Source organism: Ovis canadensis, chromosome 6 (genome assembly GCF_042477335.2).
Source record: "Ovis canadensis isolate MfBH-ARS-UI-01 breed Bighorn chromosome 6, ARS-UI_OviCan_v2, whole genome shotgun sequence".
Lineage (NCBI taxonomy): Eukaryota > Metazoa > Chordata > Mammalia > Artiodactyla > Bovidae > Ovis > Ovis canadensis.
This window is the reverse complement of record NC_091250.1, coordinates 118,613,297-118,637,788: the sequence shown is the minus strand read 5'-3', so window position 1 is coordinate 118,637,788 and position 24,492 is coordinate 118,613,297. Positions and strand designations below refer to the sequence as shown.

The window sequence follows — 24,492 nt, the reverse complement described above, 5'->3', positions numbered from 1 at the left end:
CTGGATAATAAACGACATGGAAGGAACAGCTTCACACAAACAATTTATATTGTGAAAAATAAGCATCACTCCCATCTTCTGTACATCCCTTTTACATAGTTATCAAATGACCAAGAAAATTCTTACATTCATCGTATGGACTTTAGAACTCTTCATTATAAATAAAGATGGCACGCCTTTCTTCACTAATAAATAAACACGACGATGTCCAACACGCTTGGGAGGAAACAACACGCAGGGGAGTGGAATGGGATGAAGGAAGAAAAAAAAACCAACTGTAGCGGGAACACTCCTCAATTGTAATACATGCGCAAATTCTACTTCTAAAAGGGATAAAAAGAATTAGCTTCTAAATATACAACATTCATAATAATGCTTCCAATAATAACCCTCAAAGTTTCAACGAAAAAAAAATCTGTGCTTATGGATATGTGGGAATTCTGGGGTTTATTTTTGTTCTTTTTTTTTCCCCCACTTTTAGGTCATTCCAAATAAACTTGGCTTAATGTATAGAATCTGGCAAAAACAACTGATAGGAAGGCCACAGATCCTCTTCAATCTAATCAAATCCAGTTGACAGTGTGCACTCTGGAGTGAAGGCATGCGGTGACTTTATTATTATTATTTTTTAAGTCTAATTAACTACCCCAAATCTCCACAGCCTCTCAGGGAGTTAATTTCCCCTAAACAAAGACAATCAAGGGCTCTCAAAGTCTAGTTTTGCTATAAATATAAAGTAACTCGTAGCAGAAAAATATAGCCTTTCTAAGAAGTAGATTTCCTTTTTCTTCGTTCGCTGACAAAACTCTGAGTCGGTTAGACAACGTAAGTTTCCACATAACTAGGCCACAGAGCAGCACCTCAAAATCCAGCTCTACTTCACAAAAATTAAGAAGAATTTCAACCCTCTGGTCATGGGTAAGTGCTGGTTCCCTTCTTCCCCAAAGTAGAAAATGCAGAATACAGTCAATGTGACTGCCTTTTGCTGGAGCAGGGGACAGGAACGGCGGCACCAGGCCCTCCGCAGCACTCGGCACACGGAGATGCGGGTGGTGATGGGGGTGGAGATGCGGGTGGAGATGCGGGCGAAGATGCAGACGCTATAGCTCCCTCAGGGCCGCCTTCCAGGGCAGGAGCGGAGAACTCGGAGCCGGGCCGCACGGGCAGTGTCCAGGCAACTCGTATATTAGGACAATACCTGGTATTATCAGAGCCACTGTTCACTGGCAGAAAGGGGGGTATAGCGGAGTCCTCCACAACTCATGTTTTATAGATGACCATTAGAGTTTACTAAACAAATACTCCCCCCACAACTTAAAAAAGGCAAATTACCCACAAAGCCCTACACCACAACTAACTGGTTTAAAAAAAAAAATTTCCTTCTGGGAATGAACTAATGTGGCTACTGAGATGATGTGAATTTGATTTCAGAGTTGAAATTGCTTCTCATTTCATTCGCATCCTGCTGGTTAAAAAAAAAAATGGAAATGTTTCTAGACCAAGAATACGCCCACTCAGGCTACATTGCACTTCCATCCTTTAGTTAGGAAAGGCAAGATCACCTCTCAGGCCAGCCTCCTTCCTCTCTGCTTCTGCAAAACCATCCTGTCCAACCAACGATTCCATAGTTCTCGAGTTTCAGTGAACAAAGGTCCTGGCCATCTCATGGTGCTTCTCTTCTTGAGTTTGGTATTCTAAAGAGACAAATGTCTGGACTGTTTTGAGGCTTCCAATGTGCAAAATAGTTCCCAAGGCATCGAATCCACCTGGGCCTCCGTTAAGGTGTTTTGGTTACTTGTTTTAGCCGCTGGAAACCCTGTCTTGTATAGTGCACCAGATCCATCAAACTGCTGTTGAGGGCCAGCGCGCACACACTTGTGCTGAGCTGAGCAAAGAATTCTGCGAACAAAGCAAACCCAAAACCACGTAAACACACTCGCACAGGCAAAAATAAAAACATAAAAAGTCAAAGAAGTCAAGGTTCCAGAAACTTGATCCCCACAATACTCTGTACTTCTCTAGCACAGCAAAAAAAATTTAAAAATCACAATCTACTGTAATGGTTTGCTAATTCTCCACATCTCTCCAGTAGTTCTAAAAGGGGAGGAACTACGTGTGTTTCAGTGTTGACTCTATAATGCCTGGCACAGTGGCTGACATCATACTTTTGGGATCAGAGGTGGATACATGAAGGAAAACTAACAAAAGTACCCAACATGTTTAAAAAAAAAAAAAAGCATCATTAGTTTGCTAAGAAAGAGAATGAAGTTTCAAGAGGCTGTGAGGAAATTAAATGGCCACAGCCAGTTGGCTTACTGTTTCTGTATAGCCAGGCAAGAACACGTCTAGGCTTTCATCTGGTATTTACATATATGCTTTTACTTAATGGTCACAGCCACCAAACAGTTCCTCTGATAGGATGATCAATCATCTCCTGAACCTTGGATTTCTCCAAGGGCTTTCTGCTCAAACAAGACTCAAGACTGTTCACTAAGCCGTATTTTCCTATACTGTTGCTAACCATCTTTCTTAACATACAGTGAAAACAAACAGTAAGCTCAGTATTTCAGGCAATGCCACCTCCCATGTCAAATGCGTTGTTCCTGGCGAGAGCTGATGCCTTTCCTTTTGCATTTGCTTTGCCCTTTTGCTAGCACTTCAGTTCAGGGGGAAATAATGATAACAAATGCTTCCCTTGTAGCTCAGTCGGTAAAGAATCTGCCTATAGTACAGGAGCCCCTGGGTTCGATTCCCAGGTCGGGGAGATCCCCTGGAGAACAAAAGGGCAACCCACTCCAGTATTCTTGCCTGGAAAACCCCATGGACAGAACAGCCAGGCAGAGACCCTAGTCCATGGGGTTGCAAGGGTCGGACATAATTTAGCTACTAAACCACCACCAGTGATACCAAAACTCCCAAAGAGGCATGGTGCAGAAGCCACTTCTAATTTAATTTTGCTAAGATCAAGTCACAGAAATCCATCTCAAGGAAGAACTGTGACAGAATGGAGAAAATGTAAGAAGAGTAAATAGCTACAACTTCCTCTTCTTGAAAACAGTGACAGATGGTGGGACTGTGTTGGGGCAGTCACTGTGGCAAACAGTATGGAGGTTCCTCAAAAAGCTAAAAACAGAATTGCCATATGATCTAGCAACTCCACACCCTTGAGCATATATCCGGACAAAACTCTAACTCAAAAAGATATATGCACCCAGATAGTCAGTTCATGATGATGCATGACAGAAATCAAACCAATATTGTAAAGCAATCATCAATCAATTAAAAATAAATATTTTTCGTAAAAAAAAAAAAAAAGATATATGCACCTAGACATTCACAGCTGCACTATTCACAAAAGCCAAAATATGGAAAGAAACTAAATGTCCCCCCACAGACGAGTGGATAAAGATGTGGTATATATTTACAACGGACTACTATGCAGCCATAAAAAAGAAGGAAATAACGCCAAGTGCAGCAACACGGGGGATTATCATACCAAGTGAAGTAAGTCAGCCCGAGAAAAACAAACAGCATATGCTATAACTCGCACACGGAATCTAAACTCTGCCAGATGAACCTATCCATGAGACAGAAACAGACTCAGACATAGAGAGCAGGCTTACGGTTGCCAAGGGGGAGGTGAGAGGAGGGAGGGTGGAGTAGGAGTTTGCAGTCAGCAGACGCAAATCATGCGCGCAGGCATGGAGAAGGCAACGGCAGCCCACCCCAGTGTTCTTGCCTGGAGAATCCCAGGGACAGGGGAGCCAGGCGGGCTGCCATCCATGGGGTCGCACAGAGTCGGACACGACTGAGTGACTTCACTTTCATGCATTGGAGAAGGAAACAGCAGCCCCCTCCAGTGTTCTTGCCTGGAGAATCCCAGGGACGGGGGAGCCTGGTGGGCTGCCGTCTGTGGGGTCGCACAGAGTCGGACACGACTGAAGCGACTTGGCAGCAGCAGCAGCAGCAGCAGACACATAGCACAGAATGGATAAACAACCAGGTCCTACTCTATAGCACAGGTAACTACATTCAACAACCTGTGACAAGCCATAATGGGTAAGAATAAAATAAAGAATATATATATGGGTAATTGGATCACTTTGGTCTACAGTAGAAATTAATGCAGCATTGTAAATCACCTATAATTTAAAACAACAAAAAGGCCAAAACACTGAAGGGAACAGGCAATGTTATTCCCTGCCCAATCCCCATGGCCCGGTAACCACCACCACAGAACCATTTACCTTTGTTCTTCCTGGTGAGGACCTCAGCCTGTTCCCACAGGTCAAAGGCGGTAAGGACATGGGAAGTAATGCTGACGTAGGAGGATGTCATGTTCTGGATGGTGACGGGGGTGCTGATGGTGGCGGGCAGCGCCCCGCTCCCCACGCTGCCAGCGCTTGACTGGGACCCTATGGAGCTGGCCGGAGAAGGGATCGGAGAGAGGGGGGACGGTGTGCCTGTGCTTCTGGGAAGCGGGAGAAAAGAGGACTGGTTAATCACCTGAACTCCTGCTTCTGGAACTGCAATCCCAGTCACCCGGTCTCTGTGTATCTGCCAAGATGCCAGTCACTTCTATGAAGTCAAAGAGGGGCCCTTCCCCTTCAGGGTGCTGGAAATTTATTTCCTAAAACACAGTGGCATAGGACCCTCCAAACGGAAAAAGGAACCGGGGAAGGTGGCCTTCCCTGGACACAGAACTGGGTGGGTCGATCCGTATTCCCGGTGCATGCCTGGGCCCTCTGCATCTGCTACGCCCATGGCCTGGAATCTCTTCTCTCCCCACCCTCTACTCCAGCTTCTCCTGGCAAGACAACACTTTCCCTGAGAAGATGGGCCTCATCTCTGATATATTCCTTCTTTCGTCCACTCAAGAAACATCCCTAAGCTCCTACTCTGCACCTGGCGCTGTCCCAGACCCTGGGGCACATCACAGCTTCCTTCCGTCGCCTGACCTTGCCTCTCACATTTATCATGTCTCCTCCTATTCTTCTATTCCTCCCCCTGCCTCACAGGCACCGTGAAGACAGGGACCGTGTCTGACTCGTCTCTGCGTGTCTAGCACTTAGCACAGCGGGGGCTCTGGGTAAACACCTACTGAACCTGTGACTGGCTGACCAGGGCACAGTCCCCGAGGAGACTGGGCCCCAGAGACTCACAGCACGCCCTTTGCTCTCCTAGGGACCGTCCACCCATACCTGCAATTGCACCTTGACACGGATCAAATGAGAAAGCAGGTGCAGTCACTCAGACCTAAGGACTGAGGCATATGAACGGAGAGATGGCCAGCGGCCGTGACCTGGTGACGTGGTGACATCCACCCTCGGGCTCTGTGGGTCCTCAGGGATCCTAAGTGTCCCCGGCAGAATGCACACTTGGAAGGACTAGAGTAGGAGCCCCCCGAAGGCAGCAATTCCTGTCTGCTTTGTTTACTGAGGCTTTCCTGCACCTACAACAAGGTCTGGTACAGGAAGATGCTCACAGTGAAGGAGTGATCTCAAATTATGTGACTGATACAGAGCAAGAAATAGCGTATGATATCCCTTATACGTGGAGTCTAAAAAGAAATGAAACAAATAAACTTACATACAAAACAGAGACTCACAGACTCAGAGAACAAACGTACGGCGGCTGGGGGAAGGAGGGCGGGAAGGGATAGTTAGGGAGTCTGGGATGGATGTGTACACACTGCTATACTGAAAACGGACGACCAACAAGGGCCTGCTGCGCAGCACAGGGACCTCCGCTCACTGACGCGGCAGCCTGGATGCGAGGGGAGTCTGGGGGAGAATGGACGCATGTCTATGTATGGCTGAGTCCCTTTGCTGTCCACCTGAAACTACCACAACATTGTTAATCGGCTACACTCCAATATAAAATAAAAACTTAAAAAAAAAACAAAGTGACTGACAACCTATTATTTGAGAAGACTACCTCAGAGGTGGGAGTCATTTTCAGAGGTAAGAAGTTCATTCTCAATCAGGACTGTCTTTTTTTAAGAGAAGCCATGTGGGAATCTCCTCTTTTGAACCTGCTGGAAATGGGGCAGGCTTCTAGGTGATGCTCTTAAAATAGCAAAACCCATCAGAACTGGGAGCTTTTCAAGGAGGATGACCAAATTAAAAAAAAAAAACAAAACAAAAAACCTAGACAAGTACTAAAGGGCAGGAAATTCTATATCTTCATCTCAAAAACACCTGCACAAGGACTCTGCTTTTCGACAGTTCATGGGATAGACGAGCAGTTCACCAAGTGGGGGAAGGAATTTAGCTTGAATTGTTTTCTTTCTTCGTCTCTGTTCCAGATCCTGAAAAGGTGGCAGGCAACTGGTTCTGCAAACTTCTTGTTTAGTGAAATGCCAAGATGGCATGCTGTACAGAACAGTGGTCCCCAGCCTTTTCAGCACCAGGGACCAGTTTTGAGGAAGACAATTTTTCCATGGACTTTGGGGGGGAGTGCGTGCGGGCAGGACGGTTTCAGGATGATTCAAGCATGTTATGTTTATTGTGCATTTTATTTCTACTACTATTACATCAGCTCCACCTCAGATCATTGGGCATTAGATCCCGAAGGTTGGGGACCCCTGGTCTAGAAGGATAAAGGACTTTGTCTCTGGTTCCGCTGGCTTTGCCTGTAGCATCGTTGGGCATATCTAAACATCCTCAAAGGTCTGAGATATGGACCTTGTATTCTTTTACAATTATCTCTTTATGTTGCCCAGCCAGCAAATATCGTGATTTCTAACGACTCCTCAAAAAGGTAGAGATGTGCAGGTGATTTCAGTTGAAGGAGCAAGACCACACATGGAAGTATTTTGACATGCTGAAGGCACACAAGAGGCACATAAAGAGAGCATTTAACACCGGGAGTTATTTCAGTTAGGCTGGTCATTACCTTGCGATGCATGGAGAAGGTGCCTGAGCAACCTTGGAAGAAGTCTTGAAGAAGTGTTCGTTAAGCGTGCGGGAATACTTTATTGCCATATCTTTTTTACAACGAAACATTGCCATGTTCAAAATGGACTGGCAACGCATGCTGTGAACAAAAGTGGAAATGAAGCACTGCCTTAGAGACATGAGTATCACCACTATGAGAGCGAGCCACCAAACCTTTTCCACCACTCGATTTTCCTCAATTAACAAGAGGAAGAACATCAAGAACCTCCCTGTACTAGCGTCAGAAGTAAACACAGGTGAAACAGCAGTGATATCTGTTGTGCTTCAGTCACTAAGCTGTGTGTCCATCTCTTTGCAACCCCCCAGACTGCAGCCCGCCAGGCTTCCCTGTCCTTCACTATCTCCCAGAGTTTGCTCAAACTCATGTCCATTGAGTCGGTGATGCCATCCAACCATCTCATCCTCTGTCGCCCCCTTCTCCTCCTGCCCTCAATCTTTCCCAGTGCCAGTCTTTTCCAATGAATTGGTTCTTTTCCAATGAATGGGCTTCCTTCAGGGCTCAGATGGTAAAGAATCTGCCTGCATTCTAATGGTCAAACACAGATACACAAGGATATAATTTAAGTCACAAGACCAAAGAATCTGAGTCATCAGTAAAATGGCAGTAGATGACATCTCATAATAATTAATCACCAGTGAGATTAACCCCTTGACACACAAACTCCCACTTTCTGGTACTGATTCACCTTTCATTATTATTTTCATTTTAAGAAAACAAGCTATCAAACTCTCTTGGTAACATCAAGAGATGAAAAAGCAAATGTAATACTTTCTAGACAAAGGGAAAAATACACACCATAAAACAGCAAATATCTTCTCCTGTGTTGGCGTTGTGGCATCCGAGAAGGATTTTAATGACAATATGAACCTACAGGAAAATATACATGTACATCAAGTCAAAACAGGCAGTCAGAAAACTCCAGGCACAAAGACACCTTATTATGTTTGTCTTGGTTTCATATTGATTTTTCCTAAAGATGTGACCACAAGACAGCAGCAGAGAAGACAAACAAGGCTTTAGCGCGACAGTTCAAGCCATCCAGAAGACGAGGCGAGGACACGCCTGCTCTCTCACCTACCCACCTGCTTAAAACCAAGCAGACCTGTGTTCTTACTGAGTCCCCTGCTGAAACACAGGTGATAAAGATGAGAGGGCCGCAGCGGAAATGAGAGGGCATCTGATAAGAAAGTCAAGCTGGAAGAAACCAACCCCCTCCCTAAAGGGACTGGCATTTCACCATTCACTTGGCCGGACCAAGTTATTCTGGTTTAGCACTTCATCTGGGACACAATTTCAGTTTATGACAAAAAAAAAAAACAACAGAAAACCAACCAACTTCCTGGATCAGTGACTTCTTAAAGGCTCCCCTTTGTTAAGTTGTCCTCACACCAAAGTTCACATGGATTAAAGCCGTAAAGGTGAGGACAGGAAGTACTAAGAGGAAGACAACACGGGCAGGCACTCACTTAATGAGGTCCACGGTCTCCGAGTAGATGGAGTACGCCGACTTGGACGCGGGGCTCTCCGACTCCAGGGCGACACCGCACTCGATAAAGGACAAGGCAGCCTCCAGGTATTTAAAGGCCTTCCCTACCTTGTCCGTCTGTGGGCGAAGAACACAGTCCTTGTCAAGCCTAACACGGACTTTACACAGCTTCTCACACATATTCTCTACAGAAACCAGCCCCCACCATCTGAACTGAACTACGGCTGGAGAGAAGTCAGGGACAGACTAACTCAACCATGATAACCAAAGCCTGTCTGCTCTGACTTACTGAGAACTTTCTTCCAGCAAAAATTCAGTAGGAAAGAGAAGACAATCGTAATAAGATTCACTTCTCAAAATCTACCGAAGTACACACTCAAGCTACGGCACCAAGTACATGGTCCCCTCGTTACTAGCGTGCAGTTACCCGTTATATGAGGGTTATTCTATACATCTAGAATGATGCCTTCATGGTTTCTTTGTATGTGCTGAACTTTATCTCGCAACAAGTAAAAAAATGTTATGGTTTACAAGCATCTCAGGTATCATGTCGAACAATAATCTTTTGATGTATTTTACAGCCCAACAGATCCCCTCTTTGGAAGCCTGGGTTAAGGGCACAAGGCAGTCCTCTGGGTCAACAAGGATAACGTTTCAGAGTCCCTCAACGGGAATGCAGACTTATGGATGCAACCAGATACTGGCGGTCACTTAAGCCTGAATACGCATTTTGTCACTTAACACTCTTCTCACTTGGTGGAACTCAGCCAACTCGACAGAGACTGGGGCGAGAGCCTCCACTTTCCTCTCCACACGCATAAGCGGCACACGAGGTAAGAGCAACTGGTCACCACGACATGGGCAAGGCTGTAGCGTCTGCTAACGCCTCTAACGCGGTATGTTCAAAGAGAAAGACTGAAAACCATAAAGACGCACGTGGAGTGTAAGGAGATGGTGACGAATCGGCAAAGAAACATGGCTGCTACCTTTCATTTTAAAAAACAACTTCATTTTAAGACATTTCTTCTAGAGAACCCAGGCTCAGAAAATCAGTGACAGAAAGAATAAAAATCCAATCAGCATGCCCCAAATAATCAATAGTAAAGGGCCTTATTGGTTTGCTTCACTGGTGGGAATTTAACTCTTCCAATTTACTTATCCAATACCATCTCTTTCATGGAATTTTCAAAATTTATATTGGCCTCAGGGTAGAAACAAAAATAACCATACTAAGGCAATTTGCCAATTCCCACTTCTTTGAGAATTCTGTAAGGTTACTAGTGAGAATATTCCTGTGATAACTCTATGGGCCTCCTGGGACAGTGTTAAAGGTGATACATGCTGCGCTCATGTGCTTAGTCGTGTCAGACTCTTTACAACCCCACGGACTGTAGCCTGCCAGGCTCTTCCGTCCCCGGGATTTTCCAGGCAAGAATACTGGAGTGGGTTGCCGAGTTCTAATTTCCTTAGCCAACAATAAGTAAAAGAAGAATAGAGATGAAATACACTCCTCTATACTCAGTTATCGGAAAAGGCAATGGCACCCCACTCCAGTACTCTTGCCTGGAAAATCCCATGGACAGAGGACCCTGGCAGGCTGCAGTCCATGGGGTCGCTAAGAGTCGGACACGACTGAGCGACCTCACTTTCACGTTATGCACTTAACTATTTGCTGTGAAAGAGGGACATGTTTAAGACATTGTGTGATTAAAGGAAAATATAACAGAGAGGCCAGTCATTCAGGTTTCCATCCAAACCAGCATTATTTTGTGAGTAGAATGAGTTAATATTGTTTATTAAAACAGATGCAATAGCCATCGGAAAGGAGAAAGAAGATGTGCATATGTACAGATGAAACAGGACACACACAAAAGTTCGCTGGAGTAGGAATCTTGTTTGAATAATGAGGGACTCAGTGCTGAAAGTGCCCAATGTCAAGATAAGCTGTCGATGAGTGGCAGACAGGGTACCTAATATTTATTCTATTTCGAAAACCCAAAGATTCGTACAGTTCTCACAACAGCCTCGGAGAAGTAAAAGGAAGAGGCTGACGACACAGTGTTGCCTGGTGCAGCTTGAGGCATCTCAATCTGACTCAGGCCATCCCAGTACAGAGTCACTTTGCAGATAGCGCCTAACTGCCTGTGACCCTCTCACAGCAGCCAATGTGGGAAGGAGCCTACCCTGATGAACAGGGACCTGATAAAAGGGACTTGGCCCAGCCCTCCCAAGCCTGAGAACAGGTGCCAGTCCACAGACAGGGGATGCAGAACACCAAGCAAGCGGGGTGGGTGTGGATTCTGCGGCCACCACGGATGGATCCCATTCAATCCGCATGGACCACCGGAGTTTGTAGTTACGTCTGCACATGGCAGAATCAAAGCAACTGACGCTGTTGTGGTACAAAGTTCAACATATGCTCTCTGCAGGGGTTTGGGTGTGGGGAATACACCAAGTAAATAAAACCCCATAGTCTTAGATGTTTAACTATGACAAAGGGCAAGCCTTATCTGACTATACTGCAGTGGAGAGTTACAAGCATAATTATGCATGTAACTAACAAAAACTGCCACCTTCCAGAAGGTCCAAGAGCCACCAGGGAAAGAGTTCCTTGCTTGTTTACCAACAGAACCATCGTCAGCCTCACTGTAAAATTTCCTCTGATGGCATTGGTCCACTGTTCACTGTTAGTCTCTCTGGGGTTTTAAAATAATTTTGGAGTGCAAACAGGCTACCTTACTTTTTGAAATGTTTTGGGGTGAACAAAAACTGACCAGCTTTCAAAAAGCAAGAGTTGTTTTTCACATCCAAAGAACGGATTCAGTGGGACACAAGGAAGCACTTGTGTGTATTACATGAAACACTTTCAGGTAGATCAACTTTCACTCATGCAGACAGAAAACACGCGCTGGTACCCTATCTGCCCACGATCACACCGAGTCAATGAAGCCACAGTCGTGGTACTCCACTAGGACCCCTCAGCCCTCACTGATTCTGACCCTGCTGACGCTTACGCCCCACGCTGCCCTGCCTTCCCCCACCAGCCCCCTCCCTGGTTATCGAGGTGCAATACGGCAGAATGAGATGGCAAGCAGTTGATCAGAAAACATTCCACCCAAGGGAGAAAGAGCCAAGACGGACCACTAATTCTGCTTTGTCCTTCAACCTTTTGGCTTCCTTCAGGTGAAAATCGGCTTGTTGTCTGAAAGAGAGAAAAAAGACCAGGAGTGGGTCACAGGAAGCTACAGGCACTGGACTGGAGTGAAAGGACTAGAAAGGACGGGGGGCCGGGCGGTGTGAAGGGGGGGCAGGAGGGCAGGAGGTGGGCGAAGACGCAGGGAGCAGCACCCAAGGTCTTACTTGTCAAACTTCACGTGAGGCTTCCCTGGTTTGGAGTTACCATTTGGCAAAGAAGGCACTGGAAAACGGTTTGCAGTATCTCCAGAAGATCCCTTGAAAAAACATCATCACATCGATCACCCTCTCACATTTAAGATCACTGACATAAACCTATTCGGTTGGTGCAAACGTAACTGCGGCTTTGGACCGTGAATTTTAAATCATTATAACTGGGCTCAAACACATCTTTATTAATCAAAATAGGAACTACTACAATCAACACATTTTTGCCCCTGAGAAATAAGTTTATTTATTCACATAGTGTAAAAGTCCATGCTGTGGGATTCAGTGAACTCTTGGAAAGCATTTTCCGACTCCTGCTGGTTGTGGAAGCATTTTCCCTGCAAAAAGTTGTTGACATGCTTGAAGAAATGGTAGTCGACTGGCAAAAAGGTCAGGTGAATGCGGCAAAACTTCGTAGCTCAATTCGTTCAACTTTCGAAGTGTTGGTTGCGTTGACGTACAGTTGGGTGTTGGTGTGGAGAACTGGGCCCTTTCTGTTGACCAGTGCCGGCTGCAGGCGTTGCAGTTTTGGGTGCATCTCATTGATTCGCTGAGCACACTTCTCAGATGTAACGGTTTCACTGGGATTCAGAAAGCTGTAGTGGACCAGAAGGGCAGGAGACCACCAAAGTGACTGTGACTTCTTCCTGGTGCAAGTTTGGCTTTGGGAAGTGCATTAGAGCTTCTTCTTGGTCCAACCACTGACATCGCCAGTTGTCACATACAATCCACTTTTTGTCGTATGTCACAATCTTATCAAGAAATGGTTCACTTTTGTTTTACAGGATGACACTTCAAAACAATGCTTTTTTTTTATTTCTGATCAACTCATGAGGCACCCACCCGCTTACCAAACTTTTTCACCTTTCCAGTTTGCTTCAGATGCCAAATGACCGTAGAATAGTCGATGCTGAGTTCTTCAGCAGCTTCTCGTATAGCTGTGAGTGGACCAGCTTCAATGACTGCTCTCAGTTGGTCGTTGTCAACTTCCGATGGCCGGCCATTGTGCTCCTTATCTTCAAGGTTCTTGCCTCCTTTGCAAAACTTTTGGAACCACCACTGCATTGTACCTTCATTAGCAGTTCTTGGGTCAAATGAGTTGCTGATGTTACAAGTTGTCTCCACTACTTTACCACTCATTTTGAACTCAAATAAGAAAATCGCTCGGATTTGCTTTTTGTCTAACATCATTTCCATAGTCTAAAACAAATATAAACAGCAAGTAATAAGCCATTGGCAAAAAACGCAAAGTGAGAAATATGCATTAAAATAATGTATAACGTGATCACATTTAAGAATATATTTCAATACCAAACGGCAAATTTCAACAACGCAAAACCACAATTACTTTTGCACCAACCTAATACTATTTCTCTAAATTAGCCCAAAAGGAGCTCAAAAGAGAAGAACTCAAACACTGCACACTCTGGCTTAGTCAAGCATTTTCTCAGCTAGATTCAACTGAAACTGTAGATTTTGATTGTATCGGGGACACAGAAAAGCCACAAGACAAGAATGTTCAAGGGAACAGATTATCAACAAACAAAATTTAACACTTACTCTTAGGCAACACACACTCTCTCTCTCTCTCTCACCCATTCCAGGTTAACAGGAAGAAAGGAGTTTGTAATTGAGAAAGTAAATTTTTCCCATTATCACTAATAATGGAAGTATTTTACTGCAAAACATTGGATAGAAAATTAACCCAAGCATCTATTCTGTATTTTCACATCTGAACCATTTTAAGAATAAACTGCCAACTAAATTTTCATGTAACAGGAACTGTTTCTTACTCCCCCTCTGGAAAGTGGAGATTTAAGCACAAATTATTCATTCTGGCTTTTAAAAGTGATGAAATAGCTCTGAAATACCATCAGAAGACTTATTTGAGGCTTATTTGAGCATTTAAAGATACACCAATATATTCCCTTCTCGACACGACTGTGTCCCTCCTTACTTTGTGCTCTGTGGAGCTTCCAAAGACCTTCCCCTCTGCTTTTCTGTGTTTGGAGGCAGAAGGGTCTCTGTGGCTGCCCTTGGTACTACTGGCACTTTTGGGGGGGTCCTGGCCACCGGGGTCTTCCTGCCGTGGCCTTTTCTGTGCAGGTTTGGCTGGCTTCTGGGAGGACGAGGACGACACGAGTGAAGGGGGAAGCATTTCCTTCTTTGAGGGCTCAGAGGAAGGCCTGGACATTCTGGAATGAAACACAAGGCAAAACTAAGTCAAGGCAGAACACGAACCACACAGCTTCGTTGTTTGGCTTAAAAGGACAAAGTAGCTGTTGACATGAAAGATTAAGTTATCACAGAGCATGAAATCCATTTTTGTGGAAAGGCCAAATTTCAGAGCCTTTTTTTTTTTTAAAAAAAACTTTGAAAAATTGAGTCCTACCTATGAGTAGTAAATGAGGTTGATAAATGTGGTTGCGTAACTTGTCACGAAGCTTGCAGAGTCTGCCAGTGGTCTTAACCTTTTACCCTAACAACTCTGTCTGCAGCAGCTCCGCACAACTGGTACCTCCTCTCTGCCCCCTTCACATCGGGCCCCCTCCCCTTTCTCTCTCAAATCTCTGTTGGTTTACATGGTGACACGACTCACTCACTCTTGCCAAGGCTTTTCATGCTTTTGATAAATCTAAGTTTGCTGCCGAACCAACTGTTCCCTCCTCTAAGGTCCTCATGGAGAAAAACAAAACAAATTTAGCGTACTGTCAAAATGAACCCCAAAGAGTTGACTATTCTCTCATTCTACTGCAGAAGGAAAATGTTTGTCGGGGCACGTGATCCAGGAAGCTGTGATCGCCTTTGCAGACAGTTCCCGGCCTCTATACTCACTTTGATTTGGAAGGTTCCTTGTGGGAAGAGGAAGATGACGTCTGTGACTTGACTTCCTTCTCCAGCCTGACTTTCTTGCTATCGTGGTCTTTTTCTGCTTCACCCTATTATTGTATAACATTAAACTGTTACGAACACAACTGTACAGACAAAATAGAGGGAAAAAATACACAGCAAAGGTAATGAGAACAATGAGACTTGCAGGAACATCTAAACGCACATGGCAACCTTTAAGCATCGACACTGTGTTCGGGGAGAGGGCGGGCGGCAGGCCATATAGATTTGATGTGATTTATCCTGAGACAGATTTGTGCAGCAGGAAGGACTATTCCTCAAACCCAGGAAAAGAAGGATATCCAAAAAGGAAAGAACCAGGTTTTTCTCTTCCCAGGAAGCAAAACAGTTGTATTATTCCATGACAACATGTACATCCAATTTATAGAGGGTCCTTCCCACAGGCCTAAGCTCACATGAAGAGTCACTAGTTTCTAACAAGGACAAGGAAGTGATCAGCGGGAATCCTTTAATCAGCTCAGGTGCCATCAGAACTAAACTCCTCCGACAGCTCACCAGGAAAGAAATCTGGGACACCATCAGCCAATCTAGGCCAGTCCCTAAAAAACTGAAATCCTCTCTTAGAGCCTTAAAGGGAAAAACATTTTTCACGTGATCCAATTGTGGGAGGCCCTGGTTTTCACCACAGTCTCTCCCTTGTTCTCTGAATGTCTCTAAGAAAAATGAATAAATTAAGATGTGTGGGCTCAAGTTCTGCTAATAAGCAGCCTGGCCTTGCTCAAAAGTAGGGAAAAGGCAGAGACATACCCTACCCTACCCCCTCCGACACCTGCATTCCCCAAACACAGGTGCTCGGGAGTGCGTCTCAATCCAGCCCTTCGCAAACTCTGCCGAAAACATTTTTCTCTTGTTTCAAAAGATAAGGTGGCTTATAAGGATATTTGGTTTTCATCTCTTGGTGTGCGCACAGAAGAGGGGAAAATATGGGTGGAGAAAGAAACTCTGAGCCAAGGCTGGTCCCCCTGGAGACAATCCTGCACTGTCTCACACTCCGTCCCAGAGCCAGACAGGCAAGTCCAGAGCGACAAGTGAAGTCAGGGACTTTGTGCAAACACGGAGAATGTAATCATTTTTCTACTGATGAAATGCTGAAGTGCCAATATTTTAGATATGCTGGATTAAACTACTTAAATTGCTTTCACTGTTTTTTTTTTCTTTTAATATTTTTTAATGTGGCTACTAGAGAATGTAAAATTATGAAAATGTAAAATTAGGTCTCATGATATTGCTACTGTTCTTTACACTTTTCTAGAGGTGACGCACAAAATGGACCTTGAACTTCCAATGAACTGAGGCAAATGAAGAACTATTCAATGTACAGGTTAAGTAAAAGAAAAACAAATCAGTTGCTCGTGATGAAAGACTGGGGGATAAACAGATCTTGAAGGACCTAGCAAGGAGCAAACATATAATGCAAATAAGCACATCCCACGGGCACAACTGAAACACAGCAAGTGATGTCACATGGCTGTTTGTTTCTCGTGTGGCAGCAGCACAAGCCCGGGGCACAGGTCAGGAGAGATGAGAGGGGGGCCCTGGCAGTGGCCGGGGGGGCCTGCTGGGGCTCAGCATGTAACTCACCCTCCATTCAACAATTCACAATGGGAACACTTTAGAGGTACTCGATGTTGGCAGAGAAAAACAGAATAAACTGGAAATGACTGGTTAAAACAGAACTCTTCTCCTAGTGGGCACCCTCATCACTACACCCTCTGTGCCCACGAGGCTCTGAGTTTTAGATTAGAGGCCACACAGCTGGCATAGCAAACACTGCAAGAGGTGGGAAATTTATCTTTGGGAAAAGTCACAGAATGTGCTAAAATACCCAGACAGATAATTAACTTGCACACGAAGTTAATTACTACTACACTGTGGCTCAGCTGGTAAAGAATCCGCCTGCAGTGCGGGAGATCTGGGTTCGATCCCTGCGTTGGGAAGATCCCCTGGAGAAGGGAAAGGCTACCCACTCCAGTATTCTGGCCTGGAGAATTCCATGGACGGTATAGTCCATGGGGTCGCAAAGAGTCAGACACGACTGAGCGACTTTCACTTCACTTTTTTTATAGGGTTGTTTTGTTGTTTTCCCAGCCACAGAGCATGGCATGTAGCTTCTTAGTTTCCTGGCCGAGGATTGAACCCTCATCCCCTATAGCGGAAGAGCAGAGTACCAATCATAGTTTTTTTTAAAAAAAAATTTTGTTTTTTTGGCTGTGCCAGGACTTCATTGCCACTCAGGCTTTCTTTAGTTGTGGCAAGCGGCGGCGGGGGCGGGGGGGGGGGTGCCACTCTTCATTGCAGAGATCGGGCTTCTCATCTTGCAGAGCACAGGACCCAGGACACTTGAGCTTTAGAAGTTTCAGCTCATGGGCCCTGGAGCTTGGGCTCAGCAGCTGTGGTGCACGAGCTTACTGGCCCAGCAGGAATATGGAATCTTCCTGGACCAGCGATTAAACCCATGTTCCCCGCACTGGCAGGTGGATTCTCAGCCCACGGCACTACAAGGGAAGTCCTCATACTGTTTTAAATAGAAGGCATCTCCAGGCAGTTAACAACACAAAGGATAAGTCCTGAAGATAAAGTTAAGTATAAATGGCCCACGAGGTTACTTTCTAAAGAAAACAGCAAACTCCAGAGGCAGAAGAAGAGTTCATTTTTGTTTGTATACCTTCATGCTGCTTGGGACGTGCTAGTTACGACTAGAAACCAAAGTGGCAGGCCTTACAAACCACACATAAAAATATGATTCCTAGTGAGTCAATCCTCACAAACTGGTTTAACTCTGGCTTGTGCCAACTGGTGAGTCAAGAGAACAGCCCAGAACCAAGGATCAACTTTGACACTAGCTTTAACAACTGTGCTGGCACTTACTGGAATAATATGCTTTATACTGACATGCAACAACTTAGAAGCCAGGCTAGCAAAAAGTGTTAGGTGCTCAGTCGTGTCCAACTCTTTGTGACCCCATGGACCGTAGCCCGCTAGGTTCCTCTGTCCATGGGATTCTCCAGGTACGAATACTGCAGTGGGTGGCCATTCCCTCCTCCAAGGGATCTTCCCGACCCAGGGATTGAACACAGCTCTGCTGCACTGCAGGCAGATTCTTTACCATCTGAACTACCAGGGAAGCCATAGAGCCATTACACCAATTAAGCAAAATTCCCTTCTGCTGACTGTGTCTGCTTTGATGGAGTGCACTCCTATGAGCCTGGGGTTGGTATTTTCGTACTTGGAACCCTCTCATCCTCTGCAGGAACAGTCCAGAGGCATACCTGGAGCAGGCACTCTGTGAACTTTCTCCACTGGCATGGGAGCCAGCCTATACTACCTCTCGAAGTGAATCTAGGATTAGGCAAAGGGCCGTTGGAGAGGGAGTTGTCTCATCCGGGGGCATAAGGGAACGCAGACTTGATCCAAGACTGGAAAACAGAAGGTGAGGAGTTCCTAAGATGTTTGTGGGTCAAGAGACCATCTGAAAGAGAGGTAAGCATGATGCTTTTTTCAGGAGGAAAAAAAGAGTCTCCTCTGCCCAGGGGCTTATCCACAGATCGAGTCTCAGGTCTGGGTCTTGGAGGCTCCCTGTTTTCAGAAAAACAGTGTCTCCGTGGTGCCCACATCTCCACCAGGAGGAGGCTCCTCTTGATTGACTTGTTGACTTTTCTTAACCTGTTGGCTCAGGAAGCTTCATATTACCTGCCAAAGGCTGCTTCACCTGTGGAGCGGAGCCAAAGGGCGCGAATGATGACCATAAAAGGAAGCGCTGGGGCTGTGCTCTGCTGAGCCGGTTTCTGGAGAGGAGGCCTCCAGGGCACTCAACTCACCAGCCAGGTACTACAACTAAAAGGGGAGTTTGCTGTCGCTAAGTTGTGTCCAACTGTCCATGGGATCTCCCAGGCAAGAATACTAGAGTGGGTTGCCATTTCCTCCTCCAGGGGATCTTCCTAACCCAAGAATGGAACTCGCATCTCCCACTTTGCAGGTGGATTCTTTACTGCCAAGCCATCAGGGGGAAGCCTGCAAGCCTTTCTGGATCCCATCTGTGAAAGGCGGCGGCTGAACGAGAGACGTCCAGTCCTAAACTCCATCACCCTCTCCCGCGGGGAAGCAAATAGACATGGTAGCACGTGGAGCAGAGCAAAAGTGGAGAAGCAGCCTTTGGGGAAGTTCAGGTACTTGGCCAAGATCTGCCTCTGCCGGAAACTCAGTGAGACAACAAGGCAGACAAGTCCAAGCTGACCCCAAGAATGAGGGTGGAGACTGACTGAGAAGGCGGGTTATATTCACTGGGCTAAGCACCACGGAAGAGCAAAATGTATCCACTTTCCCCCTTCTTTCTCATCAGGAAAACATAGGCATTAGACTGGCCCTAAAACAGCTCTCCATATGACGTTTTTAGGGTAACTAACAGGCATGAAGAAATTAGATGTAAGTGGTTTTAGGAAATTATAGGGATGACTTCAAACCCTTGATTTTGAAGGATAATAACCGGGAATGTCTATCTGGAGAAACAACCCAAGAGAAAACAGGCAGATCTTGGATAGAAGGGAAGGTCTGAACCAACCATCAAGCAATAAAAATGCACATTTTCCCACCAGATCCCATAATTTCCCTCCCCCTTCTTCAAAACACATATAAACCATGCACTGCAATGTGCTTCCGAAAGTGTCCACGCTTCTTGGTCAGTAAAGCAATTATTTAGAAAAAGGGAAAGCCCTGAACGAATGTAACCTCCCTGTTCTGGTATTTGTCTAAACAACTGCTGAGACTGTCTAGAGTTTTACGTGGAAGACTTCTGTAAGGTGACTGAATTAAATGAGATTATCTATGAGAGGTAATGAAGGGCAGAGTCACACTTGCAACTGAACAACAACATCTAGAAAAGCGCCTGGAGCAAAGCTTAGCTCTGAATGTTCGGTGTGCTTTTAGAATCCTTTCCTTTGTACCGCCTTGATTATATACCGTGTTGTGCCTCTAAACTTCAACTGCTCTTCCAAGTCTGGAAAACAGGAAGCTTAAAAATTACATAAAAGAAAATATAAATTCTAGTTTAAATTCTAAACTGTAATCAAGTGGAAGAAATTCTGTAGTTTATGTAAGGAGGACCATGTAAGTTCATGCCCATGTAATCTCATGATTTTCTCTACTTTTTCTCATGAACTGTCCCCGAGCCACTCCTTTACAAAGTAAAGAAGAAAAAAATACAGGTACACTTCTATAGGCACCACATTCAATGGGTTCATCACAGCTGTTAACCACCATTAACTCTTTACAATCATCTTCTCACACTTTTGCGTCTAAAGTGGCTTCAAGGATCTGTTGCGGTCGTGTCCCACTCTTTGCATCTCTTGCATTGCAGGCAGATTCTTTCCTGGTGAGCCACTGGGAAAGCCCCCTCAAGAATCTGTTAACACTGAAAATACCTGTTAAATTTCGCAGCAAGAAAGGGATGGGAAGGAGCAGGTACATTATTCAATTGCTCTCACTACTTCTTCATGGAGCTTTTTCTAGTGTTCACACTCGATATGAAGAAGATGAAAGTGAAAAGTGAAAATGAAGTCGCTCAGTCGTGTCTGACTCTTTGCGACCCCATGGACAGTAGCCTACCAGGTTTCTAAGTCCATGGGATTTTCCAGGCAAGAGTACTGGAGTGGGTTTCCATTTCCTCCTCCAGGGGATCTTCCTGACCCAGGGATCGAACCCGGGTCTCCCACATTGTGGGCAGATGCTTTACCCTCTGAGACACGAGGGAAGCCCTGAAGAACATGAACACTATCCAAACATGGAAGAAAGCACCCAAGCTTAAAAAGAGACCTGGGTGGGACTTCCCTGGTGGTCCACTGGTCTGCGCTTCCAATGCAGAGGGCCTGGGTTCAATCCCTAGTCAGGGAATGAGACCCCACATGCTGAAATTAAAGATTCCACACACTGAAACTAACACCTAGTGCAGCCAAATAAATTTAAAGAGAGAGAGAGACCTGGGCTGCCCACGGAGCAGCCCCACTCATAAAGCAGAGTCAGGGTCTTGGCAAGAAAGTGGGGGAGCCTGGCCCTCACAGAAAACCTGAGGGTGCGGTGTTCAATCTTAACACCTGCTGGAATCCAGCAGGAAGCAAAACCAATGACACATGGTTCTCTGATCAGGAAGTAACTACACAGTCGGCTGCTGTTTATATTTGTCTAAAGGCTCCTAAGCAATGTTTCTAACTAGTGACATACTTCAGACCAGGAATTCCTAGATCGATGATGTCTAAAAGCACCACTCTGGAGAGATTTCTCAGTCCAAACCACTAACTCTGTACAATCCTGCCCTGGTAACAAAGCTTCTGCTCCAGAGCCTTAGGCATTAGAGAATCTGAGGAGTTATCTGCCTACAGTGCAGGAGACCCAGGTTCGATTCCCGGCTCAGGAAGATGCCCTGGAGAAGGAAATGGCAACCCACTCCAGTACTGTTGCCTAGAGAACCCCATGGATGGAGGAGCCTGGCAGGCTACAGTCCACCGGGTCACAAGAGTCGGACACGACTTGGTGACTAACCCAGCACCACCAATCTGAGGAGTTAGGAGACACGAGGGGAGTGGGAGGGAGGTTTAAGAGGAAGGGGGCATATGTATATTTTGGCTGAAACCAACCCAACATTGTAAAGCTTATCCTCTAATTTAAAATAAATTTTAAAAATGGGCAGGGGGAGGGGAGAATAGTAAGTAAAACAAAAGAGAAAAAAGAAAACCACCAATGGGGAGCATGCAGGGTGGTGCTCATCCCTCCACTAGTACCCAGGGCTTTCCCCAAGCAGACGGGGACGTGCAGCCAGGGTTTGGAATGACCGGTTCAGACCCTGATCCTGTCACTCCCGCAGCAAACAGGCAGGCTGTTCCCAAGGCCAGACCGCTCAGCTGTGTGCCAGAGGTTTAAAGCAAGCATGTACTTGCCTAAGATGAGAGGGTCATTACTTTTCCATCCTTTGAACAGGAAGATGAATGAGCTGCCCTAGCAGAGCTCAGCCAAGGGCTATGATAGCTGGCTTCCCTTGGTGGAGCTACAGACAGCTTCTAGACTTGTGCTGGAGGGTGGACTGAGCTGACAACCACCCAGGGAGACTCCAGTTCCCACCTGGTTAATAAGCTCTTTAGAAGCTAATACTTCTCCCCACTAGAGTTGACGCAGAAGGTCAGCCGTGGAGACTAGATAATATTGGAGCTGGCCAAAAAGTTCGTTTGGGTTTTTCCAAAAGCTGTAATGGAAAAAAACCGAATGACCTTTTTGGCCAACCCAAGGTTATGGTAGCTGGGAGACAGGTGATAAAAGACTTCCCAGGAGGAGGTAAAAAGTGTATTTTTGAGGCTTTCTCGGGCATGTTAGGTGTAGACACCATTTCCCTAGCCTGGTCCATCACAATTTTCTCCATAAAGTTTCACACCTCTTACATACACACATTGTTTCAGAAGTTATCAGGGGACTTCCCTGGTGGACCAGTGGTTAAGAATTTGCCTTCTGATGCAGGAGATATGGGCTGGATCCCTGGTCAAGGAACCAAGATAAGATTCCACATGCCTTGGAGCAACTAAGCTACAACCATAAAGAAACCCCGTCTGCTGCAGCAAAGACCCAGCACAGCCAAAAAGAAGGGGCAAAAAAGAAAAGTTACTAGGCATGTGAAAATGTCTGCTTCTAGCTGAAACAGCACTGCCAGTTAGCACACTTGATCCCAACCCCACTGGGCTCACCCGCTGCAGTTATGGTAGTAATACACACCCTCACGGCTCATTGGACAAGGTGCTGGAGAAACCACCCCCTTTACTATTTGGTAAAGTCATGTTATATTTTTAACCTCGTGGAGTAATCAGTCAAATCAGACAGGACAGCAGGCTTCATGATCTTTCTGTCCTTGTTATTCTTAGCTCAACTTCCGTAACTGAGAAGTTTTTTATGTATCTGCAGGAGTGTTAAACTTTTTATTCCTTCTCGGCAGGAAAGAGTTGGCCCTTCTTGTGTCCTTCATTCTGAATGTTGGATAGGTTGGTTTGGGAATGTCACTGGAGCAGGTGGGAACTCACTAATCTCTCATCACCCAGAAGCAGTGAAAAAATACATCGAGAAATGAAATACATCTCAGTAATTCAGAATAAAAGTTGAAAGGACACTGTTCCAAATACCGTATGTCCAAGTAAAGAGGATCTTAAATAACACAGGGGTTACTGTTTCTATTATTATTATGTTTATTCCTGAAGTGAAGCTTCCAAACACTATGCTAAATGACAGACTACTTCACAATGCACCAAAGAGCCTATATTACTCAAAAAGATGCCCTAACCACTCTGTAATAGCTCTAAAACTTTTTCCCACAATGCCCTGCTTATTATTAAAAGTCATTAACAGAGGTCATAAATTCTTAAATATGGTGGTTTCAAATTAACGAGGTGTTGTGGTGCCATGAGTTAAAATATGGACATAATATCAGTATTAAAAAGATCAAACCATGGGAGTAACATTTAGTGTATATTACTGCTGTCAGTAAATCAGAATTAACATTTCATTTCATATACGGTTTTAATTTCTAAAGGAAAACTTAATGGGCCAGCACCTCCCTGGTGGTACAGAGGATAAGAAGCGGCCTGTCAATGACAAGGAACACAGGTTTGATTCCTGCTCTGGGAAGATTCTACACGTCATGGAGCAGCTAAGCCCATGTGTCACAACTATTGAGCCAAGAGCCTGGGACCTGCAAATGCCGAGCCAGTACTGCAAAGCCTGCGACCTGCAGTGACTGAGCCAGCGCTTCAGAGCCTGGGACCTGCAACCACTGAGCCAGTGCTTCACAGCCTGGAACCTGCAACCGCTGAGCCAGTGCTTTACAGCCTGGAACCTGCAACGACTGAGCCAGCGCTTCAGAGCCTGGGACCTACAACTGCCGAGTCAGCGTTTCAGAGCCTGGGACCTACAACTGCCGAGCCAGTGCTTCAGAGCCTGGGACCTACAACTGCCGAGTCAGCGCTTCAGAGCCTGGGACCTACAACTGCCGAGCCAGCGCTTCAGAGCCTGGGACCTGCAACGACTGAGCCAGCGCTTCAGAGCCTGGAACCTGCAACCACTGAGCCAGTGCTTCACAGCCTGGAACCTGCAACCGCTGAGCCAGTGCTTTACAGCCTGGAACCTGCAACGACTGAGCCAGCGCTTCAGAGCCTGGGACCTGCAACTGCCGAGCCAGGGCTTCAGAGCCTGGGACCTGCAACTGCCGAGCCAGGGCTTCAGAGCCTGGGACCTGCAACTGCCGAGCCAGGGCTTCAGAGCCTGGGACCTGCAACTGCCGAGCCAGGGCTTCAGAGCCTGGGACCTGCAACTGCCGAGCCAGTGCTTCAGAGCCTGGAACCTGCAACGACTGAGCCAGCGCTTCAGAGCCTGGGACCTGCAACTGCCGAGCCAGTGCTTCACAGCCTGGAACCTGCAACGACTGAGCCAGTGCTTTACAGCCTGGAACCTGCAACCACTGAGCCAGTGCTTCAGAGCCTGGGACCTACAACTGCCGAGCCAGTGCTTCAGAGCCTGGGACCTGCAACGACTGAGCCAGGGCTTCAGAGCCTGGGACCTACAACTGCCGAGCCAGTGCACCTACTGCTCATGTTCTCCCATAAGAGAAGCCACCACAGTGAGAAGCCCCCACACCACAACTAGAGAGTAGACCCCCACTCTCCATAACTAGAGAAAAACCCATGCAGCAACAAAGACCCAGTATATCCAGA

The 24,492-nt window shown here is 46.0% G+C and overlaps 1 protein-coding gene across 7 annotated transcripts in view; it reads right to left on the bottom strand.

Moving 5' to 3' along the window:
• Window positions 1–30: 30 nt before the first annotated feature.
• Window positions 31–24,492, bottom strand: part of AFF1 (ALF transcription elongation factor 1) — a 196,140-nt gene continuing 171,678 nt past the window's right edge. For all 7 annotated transcript variants that reach the window (XM_069594633.1, XM_069594637.1, XM_069594634.1 and 4 more), the window contains 9 exons: window positions 14,684–14,787; window positions 13,806–14,043; window positions 11,807–11,898; window positions 11,588–11,648; window positions 8,427–8,563; window positions 7,756–7,827; window positions 6,898–7,038; window positions 4,248–4,471; window positions 31–1,899 (listed from right to left, as the gene is read on the bottom strand). In XM_069594633.1, the coding sequence (XP_069450734.1) occupies window positions 1,778–1,899; window positions 4,248–4,471; window positions 6,898–7,038; window positions 7,756–7,827; window positions 8,427–8,563; window positions 11,588–11,648; window positions 11,807–11,898; window positions 13,806–14,043; window positions 14,684–14,787 (1,191 nt within the window). In that variant the 3' untranslated portion in view covers window positions 31–1,777. The remainder of the gene's footprint in view (window positions 1,900–4,247; window positions 4,472–6,897; window positions 7,039–7,755; window positions 7,828–8,426; window positions 8,564–11,587; window positions 11,649–11,806; window positions 11,899–13,805; window positions 14,044–14,683; window positions 14,788–24,492) is intronic.